Here is a 9,981-nt window from a genome sequence, read left to right on the forward strand (position 1 = left end):
GTCCTCACCCTACAGCGCACAATGGGACCCCAAAGGGATCCAGTGGGGATGGGGATCTCGGAGGGGACCTGGCTGCGCTGCCTCCAGGCTGAGGCTGGGCTGATGCGTGGAAGGAAGGAGCCTGCGAGCCCAAATCCTGGCCAGAGAGCAAATGGGACTGGAAAAGTCCTATGGGAAACATCCCAGCCTGTTTCGGAGCCTGGCTATCTCATCCCACGGGAGGACTTGGTGAGCGCCAGGAAGCCGTCGGCATCGATCCCAGGCAGCAAATCGATCAGCCCCTTCAGCCCGGGGGAACGTGGCCAGCCTGCCCGCCCTCCGTGGCATTTTGTGACATTTCCCCAGCCGTGTGGCTGGGGACAGATCGATCATCACCGCCCTGCAGGCAGCGGGCTGCCCGTGGCCCCGTGCGGCGCGGCGAGCAGGAGCGGTGCGCGTCCCCCCTGTGGGAAGAGGGCCGGGTGCTGGGAGCAGAGCTGGGACCCGGGGGATGCAATCGGGGCACAAATCAAAGGGAATTTTAACTGCTGGGTGAGGATCAGGTCACGTAGGGATGAGGATGTCCCCACTGCCCCGTGGGGACTGCGGTGGCTGAGGAAGAGGAGGGAGGCAGGGAGGAAGGCCAAGTGCTGGGTGTGCACCACGGGGAGGAGAGCGGGGTGCCCGCAGAGGATTTCCCCTCTCCACCCGTTGCAGACCTCTCCTGACCCAGCGAGCATCCAGGGGGGTCCCCAGCCCACGGGCACCCACGGGCTCATGCTTGAGCAGTGGAGGGATGGGAAATTTTGGGGGGATCGCTGGCGTGGCCCTGGGGGTGCCCTGGCCTTGGCTACGGAGAGGGTGCACGGCACGGCGAGGGACAGCCACCACCACCCCGGAGCTGCCAAGAAAACCATCCTGAGGAGAGCATTGAGCATCCCAGCGGAACAAAACCAAAAGGTTGGCTCCCCTCTCCATCACCCAGGTGGCTGCCAGGGTGCAGGGGGGGATGCTGGAGGAGCTGTCCCCATCCCCCCCGCCTCCCCCAGCTCCTCAGCAGAGGGACATCGCGTGCGTGGCCGCCTGCCCCCCTTCCATCTCCTCCATCTCGTACTCCTCGCCGTCGGACAGGGGCAGCCCGTTGGCGCCGGGCACGGGCTCGCACTCGGTGCTGCGGGTGGTGCCGTGGGTGACGCTGGGCGAGTATTTGTGCGAGCCCGGCGGGCGGTGTCCCGGGTGGCACATCACCTCCTTGAACATCTCGCGGAAGCGGGTGGACATCAGGTTGTAGAGGATGGGGTTGGCGGCCGAGCTCAGGTAGAAGAAGACGCCCGAAATGATGTGGACGTACTGGAACATGTGGAGCATGCGGCTGGTCCAGGTGGAGACGAAGCTCCAGACCAGGCGGTCGGTGTGGAAGGGGGCCCAGCAGATCCCGAACACCACCACCAGCACGACTGCGGGGAGCAGGGGGGTGGTGTTAGGGGGGGGGACGAGGCTCACCAGCACCACCACCACCACCCCTTTTCTGCCTAAGGGAGCTGAGGAGAAGGTTTGGATGGACGAGGGGACGTGGGTGTGAGAAATAAAGCCACAAACCACTGGTTCTGGCCACGTCCCGTGGGGTCCTGCCCCATTTCGGCCTCAACTTCAGCAAATGTCACCCTGCTCCTGGCCGAGTCCAAGGATCAAGAGGTGTGTGCCCCTCTCCTTGTCCTCTCTGCTTCTTTTACACCCCAGCCCTGCTGGTGAGGAGGAAAAGGGGGTGACCACTGCATGGATCTGCTGCCCTCAGCCCTGCCAAACCCGTGTCACGCTGCTTCTACGTGCCACGTGGGGACAGGTCCCCCTTTTGTCCCCTCCGTGTCCCATGCCGGGGGAAGGCAGGGAGTGTTTTCATCTTGTTGGGGCTGTGGCAGAGAAGCAGCCCTGGCCCTGATGATGGACTGGGCTGGGCAGCTCGCCACGGCGTGCCGTCACGGGGCCGGGAGCACACGGAGGTCAGCGTGCCGGGGGGGGACGGCTGCCCACGGGCAGCCAGCCCCGCTGCTGGGGATGGGGACAGGGGAGGAACAAGGGCACGCAGCCATGGGACAGGGGGATGCTGTGGTCCAGCTTGGGGTCAGAGCCTCATCGCCATGGGATGGGGCAGGGCAGGAGGCCACCACGGCACCCCAAAGCTGTGGGACACAGGAATCTGGGCTGGGGGGGAGAGCGGGGAAGGTCCCCACACCCCAGCCCTGCTCCTTCCCCTTTCTCACCCGGTGCTCTCCTGGATAAAGGGGGGGTCTCACGGCCAGAAGGGAGCCAGCACGAGCAATCCCCACCACAGGACCCCATCCACCAGCTCTGCCTTTGCCCCGACACCCCTTGCACACCACTCCTGGACCCCTCCTCTGGGATGACCCAGCCTCAGCACCTCCACACCAGCCGTGCCTCAGTTTCCCCCCAGCTCCCTCCTAACACCCCTGCTGGCTCTGCCCGTCCCCAGGCTCGGACTCACACAGCATCTTCGTGACCTGCCTCCTCTTCACCTTCTTCTGCCCCCGGCCGCCGCGGTAGTCGCCGTCACCGCTGGACTTGGCCCCCAGGGCCTCCAGCATCTTCTCCTTCTTGAGCTGCAGGCCGATGAGCAGGTAGAGGACGCTGATGGTCCCCATGGGCAGGAAGAAGAAGACGATGGTGGTGATCTGGATGATGAGGTTGTAGGTCAAGCGCGGCTTCACCAAGGTGCAGATCTCCGAGTCGGGCACGCGGCCCCGGCCGGGCACGTAGAGAGGCCTCAAACCGTGGAGGCTGGTGTTGGGGATGGAGCAGACGACGGCCGCGAGCCAGATGGCGACGATCACCCTCTTGGCGTGGTTCCTGGTCACCACGTACTTGGCCTTGAGCGGGTGCACCACGGCGATGTAGCGCTCGACGCTCAGGGCGGTGACGTTGAGGATGGAGGCGAAGCAGACGGCCTCGAAGAGCAGCGTCTTGAAGTAGCAGCCGCCGGCGCCCAGCAGGAAGGGGTAGTTGCTCCACATGTCGTACAGCTCCAGCGGCATCCCCAGCAGCAGCACCAGCAGGTCGGAGACGGCCAGGCTGAAGAGGTAGTAGTTGGTGGGCGTCCTCATGAAGCGGTGCCGGAGGATGACGATGCAGGTCAGGGTGTTGCCCACCGCCCCCACGGCGAAGATCAGCAGGTAGACGACGCAGACGGGGACGAAGAAGCTGGACCGCCGGGGCCCCAGGTATTTATCCCGCAGCTGCTCCTCCGTCAGGTTGGCGTTCTTGGGGTCGAACAAGGCGTCCGGGTGGGTCCTGTTGCAGAGAGCTGGGCTGAGGGGCTCGGCGGGGAAGTCGCGCTGGGGCAGGGGGAGCTCGGGGCCGGAGCAGTTGATGTAGGGATTCATGGCTGTGGAGAGACGGGGTGGCTCGCAGGATGGTTTCCCAAATCCTTTGTCGCTCCCAAGCCCTCTGCCCTTCTCCCCTCATCATGCCAAGACTGCTGCTCAGCACCCCCAGCCTGCCCCAGGCAAAGTCCTTCCCCTAAGAAACCACCCCAAATCTCCCCAGAACCTCCCTTCAGGGATCTCACCCTCCCCTTGCCCCGTTTCCCACCCGCAGACACCGCTGGCAGCTCCCCGACCCCCTGCAGCCCCTTCACCCCACCTGTGGGGACACCTCGGGTAGGGGGCACCCCCTCTCCTTGCCCTTCAGCAGAGCAGGATACGACCCCAAAGCTGGCCCCAAACCCATCCCCGAGCCACGCCACGCATCGATCCCGGCTCCAACTCCCCTGGCTGTGCAGAGGGGCAAGGGTAAAAGAGCCGAGGGGAAAATCCCTCTTCCACCCCACGAAGGACTTACGTCTCGCCGGGAAGCTCCAGCCGAAGGACGAGGTCCCGGCACCCCTAACGCCGGACGGTCGGGCGGGGAAGGGAGCGAGGGAGGGGATGGAGACGTCGCTGCCTTAAGAGGCAGGCTGGAGAAATCCTGCCTCTGCTCTCCCCTCGGAGCAAGCGGCTGCCCTTACCCACGGCTGCCTCCCTCCTCCGTCAGCGGAGAGGCTCCCGGGGGAGCTTTTGGGGGCTTCCTCCCCCAGCGCCGCGCGAGCCAAGCTCGGTGCCGAGCCCCTGCCTCCGCCGGGGGCTGGATCCTTGGATCCTCGGCGGCGGAGCGGCACGGCGGAGGAGATGCTCTTCAGGAGGAGAGAGGAAATACGTTAAAGTAATAAACTCCATTGACTCGAGAGAGTCCCGGGGGAGGGCAGCGCGGCCGTCTCCATCCCCACCAGCAGCCTTCGCAAGGCGGTGATGTGCCATTTACGTGGCCTCCGTGGTGAGCGAGGCATCGATCGGCCCCGCTGCTCTGCTGGCGGTGCGGGGGCCAGGGCAGCACCGAGTTGGATGGGTTTGGTTGGGGATGGGGCTGCCAGAGCTCGGGGGGCTCCTTTCCATCCGAGGTGAGCCCTCCGGCTCAGCCCTGGCAGCTGCTGCAGGGCAGGAGGCTCCTTTCCCACCTGGGTGCAAGGGAGCTGCTCCCTCCTGCTGTCTGTCTGTCTGTCTGGCTGTGCTGCTTGTTCGGATCACTCCCCCCTTGCCCACCCTCCTGCGTTGCAAGGAAGCAGCCCAGCTCTGCAGGCAGACAGACACACAGACACGCAGACACCCCACACCTTCCCGTGTCCCCGCACACCGTGGCAGGCTGCCTGTCCCCTCTCTGCCCCCACCCCGCAGAACCCCTCTCTTTCCTGGAACACATCTTTTTTTTATATTTTTATTATTTTTTTAATTTTAAATTTAAATTTTTATTTTTTTAGCCCAGTTTCAGCCCAACTTCCAGCCCGAGGAGCAGCTGGGCACCCGCTCTCACCTCCCAGATCCTGCCCAGTGGCTCTTTTGGGATGCCCAGTTCCCATCTCCCCGGTGCCCCCCATGCCCCCACTCTGTCCCACCCACCTCCATCTCCTTACTGCAGAATTTGGAGCTTCCCATGTCCCCTTATCCACCCCTTAGGACCTCATGAGGACACGGAGAGGGGGTCTGGTGATGCAGGGGCTCCACAGCTCCCCATGAAGCCGGATATTTTTCCTCCCCAGTTTTGGGACACAAAGATCCTTGAGGGTGCCATGGTGCCGTGCCCAGCTCTGTCCCCACCAGGTGACGATGATGAGGAGGGGAGGAAGGCTGCAGGGACACCGATGACACCATTGCCATGGCACTGCTCGCTGGTGTGGGTCTGCGGCTGGGCACGGCGCTTCTGCTCGGGGAAATTTCGGAGCAGGACAGGGCTGGGAGGGCAAAGGCAGCAGGAGACGGCTCGGTGGCCCTGCGCTGGCCCTGTGCTGCTCCTGGCAGCAAACAGGCTGCGAACGGAGGGGAACTGGCAGAGCAAACACGCAGAGGGCAGGACGGGGCCAGCGCTGAGAAGTGACATTCCCTGGCAAGCCGTCTCCCTCAGCAGAGCCGCAGGAGCCAAAGGGCTGGAGGGTGAACGGGCACGAACAAGGCGTTACGCAGGGGGAAAAATCCACCCGGCTGGAAATCCTGGCTGCAGAGGGAGAGAGGAGGCTCTGCCCGCAGCCAGGGGAGTGGGGAGGGCAGAGAAATGTCCTCGGTGGGGCCGGGGACAGGCTGTGCCACGGCACGGTGCTGGTGACAGCAGCCGGGCGCTGCTGGCAGAGGCTCAGCAGACGCCGGGGTGGGTGGCAGAGCCAGGGAGCTGCCAGAAGCAGCAGCTGATGGGCACAGGTTTCTGTCCCTGTTCCTGGCTGCTGCCACAAGGCTGCTTGTTTTTTTTTTCCCCTGGGGATGCCCGAGGCAGGGATGGATCCGTGCCGGTGCAGGAGCAGATTGTGCCGCAGCGAGGGCGCACCGGGGAGGAGGCATTCCTGGAAACATCTCTTTTGGGAAGGGTTCCTGGCTCCCAGCGGCTGCATGTCACTTCTTTCTGCTCCTTGCCACGACCCGTCAGCCTCTTCCCCTTCTCAGGCACTTTATTAAAACCCTGCCTGGTTTTCCTTGGCACCTAAGCCCACTCCTCGCTGCAGCCTGATCTCTGCTGCGCTGAGAGCGAGCAGCAATTCAGGGGAACCCCCCTGCGTGCGCCCACCCCCCAAATCTTCCTCCCCACGGTCTCCCCCCCGGCGTGCACCCAGCCTTTTCCGTGAGCTGTCCAAGGGCAGCCGAGGTTGTCCCTGTGACCGCTGAGTCCTCGAGGTGCCGGTAAAGGCTGGCGCCCAGAGGCTGAGCAAGGCTCACGCTGCCCGCGGCATCCTCGGGGGAATTCAGAGGCCGAAGGAGAGGCCAAACAGCGCCTTTGAAGCTGGAGAGCTGCAGCCCTAATAACCGCCTGCATCCACTCTCGGCTCCTTTCAAGGGTGCATCACTCATGGTAATTGCAGGGAAGATCAGCGCTGCCTTTTAGCTCCCCGTGTCTCTTCCCCCTGCCTGCACAGGGCTTTGCGCTTTTAATTAACGCCTTCTGCTCCCGAGCAGAGAAAAGCAGCAAGCCCCTGGGGTGGTGACAGTGTCTGAGAGGGGAAACTGAGGCACGGGCAGTCACTTGTGCCCTCTGCGGTGCCCTGCAGCGGGTGCCAGCCCCAGCTGTGCGCCCTCACCGCAGTGAGAGGATGAGGATGGGCAGCCCGTGCACAGGGCATCGCCCCCGAGCAAGGTCCTGGCTGCAGGGTTCACATTTACCCGTGTCCCTACAACTGCTGCAGGGGGTGGGCAGTGGCTGTGCCCATTTTTCTGAGCTGATTGTACCTTGCCAGGACCTTTTCCAGGGCATGGATGCCTCCATATGTGCCGAGGGGTATAGAAAAGGTGCCCTCGTTCCCCCGGGGCACCCAAACGCATCCCTGTGGGGTCAGCACTCAGCCCCCTCCCACTCCCCTGTCCCTCCCTACAGCACCTCTGAGAAACCACAGGGAGGGGGCATTTCTTTTTTTCCCTCTAAAACTGGGCCAAAAGGAGAAGGGGAATAAAGAAAAGGGCCATTTGGATGTTCCCGGGGATAAAAGTAACCAGCTTTCCCGGGGACAGTGGAACCGGCCTCCGCTCGGGTCTGCTGGGGGGCCGGGGGAGGCGGGCGCCCTCAGAGCAGGAATTGGGGCTCCATGGCAACCATAATTTTGCTAATCAGGGCCGGCACAGACGATGTGCTTTTCCACCTGGCAGGAGAGCCAGGCTCTCGCAGGTCTCCATCAGGCCGAGCTGCCCGGGGATGCTCATGGCCATGGGTAGGGGAAGGGCTGGGGGCAGCCGGAGCATCCCAGCAGCTGGAAATCCCCTGCCCAAAGCCATAACGAGCTCGGGGGCACCTCGGCTACAGCAGGACCTTCTCTGGGGCACGTCAAAACGGAGCACGGGTCCAGGGCGCCTTCCCGAGCGTCGTGGAGACAGTTTATGGGCTCTATTTATTCCTCCTCAAACCTCCTCCTCTGTGAGTCATCAAAAGCAGATAAATAAATGGCACAGCAAGGGGACGGCCTCCCTCCCCGGCCCCGGCTTCGGAGCCACTTTGCATTCACGAGTTGATTTAAGGTGCCGGCTGGGGCTGCCGGATTGATTGCCGGGACATTTATTAGCTCTTCTACCCAGCCAGGCCCCTGGTAAATATTCATTCCCTCCCCGCGCATCGCCCAATTCGCAGCCGTTTAAATGGGACCGGGGAAGAGGCTTTTGGCTGGAAGGGGAAAAAAGGAAAAAAAAAAAAAGAAAACACACAAACCAACACACTCAAGTTCTGCAAAATCTCATCTGCAAAGAACACCGGGCAAGGAAATAACGTCTCCGTGATTGGATCCCATTTGCCACGTAATGACTCACTCTCCAAGTCGAGATCAGCCCCACCAGCCATAAAGAACCACCCGCAGCAGCAGCGACATCGAGACACGGCAAGCAGAGGCAGAGGCTGGAGGGAAGAGCAGCCCACAGCGGGGCCACGCGTGCCCTGATGCCCTTTGCAGATGGGCAAGGAGATGCTCAGGCTCCAGCACGTGGCCAGGATGAAGGGCAGGGGCACAGGGATTTAATTGCTGTGTTAATGGCCCCGTGGTTTTGCTCCATGCCTGCTGCTTTGTTTTTTGCTGGCTGGCAGCCTTCAGGGTGCTGGCAGCTTTGCTGGATTTTGGGAAGGATGGACAGGGTAAGAGGGCAGGTGGGGAGAGGTGTGTGGGTCACGGAGAGGGTCCCACTGACCGGTTGGTCCCCCCACCACCCAAAATGTCCCAGCACATCCCAACACATCCCAGCATTTCCATCACATGCAGACCCTGGTGCTAGGGATAAGGGGGGGATGTCCCAGAAAAGCCAGGTTCGGGGCCCCAATGAGACCCCAGCACATCCACACCCAGCTCGTGGTGGTGCTGCCACATCCCCATGCCCTGCCTGCCCCTTTCAAAGCCCTTCTCTAGCAGCCACAGAGGTTGATGGCCAGGCGTAGGGCAGGATGCTCTCCTTGAACCTTCTCCATGCAAGTGCCACGCTCTGCTCCAGGTCACGGGATGGGTTTTCCCTTCTCAGCGCTCCTCAGGCACTGATAAACCTCAGGGATGAGTTTTCCAGGCTTGCTCTGCATCCAAAAGTTAGTTCAGCTGGAAAAAAAATATAAAATGAAGAAAAAAAAGTGGGACACACGCACACTTTCATTTTTTCCAGAAAAAAAAATTGTGCTTCACCTCGAGAGACCAAAGGGAAGGCACACCACGAGCTCTCAGGGATGCCAATAAGGCAACTTCAGAATGAATGAAAATGGTCCCCAGCTCCTCAATTCTTCTCCTCCTCCCCGTGTAACCCACCCACCCCTTGGCCATGGTCACACGGGACACGGCACAGGGAGAAGGTGTCACCTGCACCTCCCGTGTCTCACCACCAAACACTCAGGGATCATACCCAGGGTGGCACAGGAGGGGCTGAGCGATGAGGTGTGGGGCTGAGCCGCAGTTTAATTGCAGCAGGAATGGGAAAAGAGGGGGAACGTGGGCACTAAAGAGCTGTGTGGGGCCGTTCAGGTTGGGATGAAAGCCACCCCTGGGGCACCACAGCAAGACACCAGGCAGCCTCCGGGTCCTTAGCTGAGCCCTGGGGATAGCCGAGGGACGGAAGAAGATTAGGGATGGTAATTCTCTCTAAGTGGATAGAGATGAGAGTCTCTCAGCCTGATTTCCACACTCAGAGAGCCCAGCATGAATAATGAAGCATCCCACCTGCGAGCACCGAGGATAAACCCAAACCCACATCATGTCACGGGCGGATCACATCCAACCGGTCCCATGGGATCCCCAAACGGACTGGAGGGCGATGGCTGGGCCCAGCTTCTGCAGGGTGAAGGAAGACACCCCATCATCTCACCCCCCTGTGCCTCAGTTTCCCTCCATGGCCCTGCCTGCTGCTGCAGTCCTAAGGCAATTCCTCTTTTCCCCCCTCGAGGTGTCACCCAGGCAGCCACCGTTCCCCATCCCATCTGGCCTGAGGGGGGCACGGTGCTGCAGGAAGCCTGCTACAAGACCTGGGGCACGTTACTCCCTGCTTCCAGCACCGCTAGGACCAGTGGGAAGGGGCTGGAGGCGAGCCCAGCCTGGCTCAGTGCCCTGCCAGGAGCATCCTGGCATCCAGTGCCTGCCCGTGCCCCAAAGTCCCCGCACGGGGCACTTGTGGCTCCCCCGAGCAGGCAGGATTAAACACCAGGGCTGGGATTTCCTCTCCCAGCCATGCCAGGCTGCTCTGGCAGCAGAGCCAGGTGCCTCCTGCCCGAATTCAGCCCAAATCCCATCTACCCCTGGCTCTCCCAGCCTCTGACGTGCCAAAAAATCTCCCGGGTGCAGGCAAGGGGCTGGGACCCCGCCATCCGCTCAGGTTCTTGCGCCCACAGCAGTTCTCGGTGGCTCAGACATCTCCCCAAAAAGGCACCCGATTCACTTGGGACTTCTGTGAATCCCACCCCATGTGGCTGCAGCTAATGACAGGCTTTAAATAAACGAGCAAATTCTCAGCAAACACGAGAGATTTT

The 9,981-nt window shown here is 62.0% G+C and overlaps 1 protein-coding gene and 1 long non-coding RNA gene across 2 annotated transcripts; both read right to left on the minus strand.

The window, feature by feature from the left end:
• Nucleotides 1–1,032: 1,032 nt before the first annotated feature.
• NMUR1 (neuromedin U receptor 1) lies at nucleotides 1,033–3,377 on the minus strand. Its single transcript, XM_032192847.1, has 2 exons — nucleotides 2,483–3,377; nucleotides 1,033–1,436 (listed from the first exon to the last, which is right to left on the minus strand). The coding sequence occupies exons 1-2, from the start codon at nucleotides 3,375–3,377 to the stop codon at nucleotides 1,033–1,035; spliced, it is 1,299 nt and encodes a 432-aa protein (XP_032048738.1).
• A 4,332-nt stretch (nucleotides 3,378–7,709) lies between these two features.
• Nucleotides 7,710–9,231, minus strand: LOC116492286. Its single transcript, XR_004253590.1, has 2 exons — nucleotides 9,179–9,231; nucleotides 7,710–8,566 (listed from the first exon to the last, which is right to left on the minus strand). It is a non-coding gene; the product is annotated as an uncharacterized LOC116492286 (long non-coding RNA).
• Between the last annotated feature and the right edge of the window lie 750 nt (nucleotides 9,232–9,981).

The sequence above is a fragment of the Aythya fuligula genome, chromosome 9 (genome assembly GCF_009819795.1).
Source record: "Aythya fuligula isolate bAytFul2 chromosome 9, bAytFul2.pri, whole genome shotgun sequence".
Lineage (NCBI taxonomy): Eukaryota > Metazoa > Chordata > Aves > Anseriformes > Anatidae > Aythya > Aythya fuligula.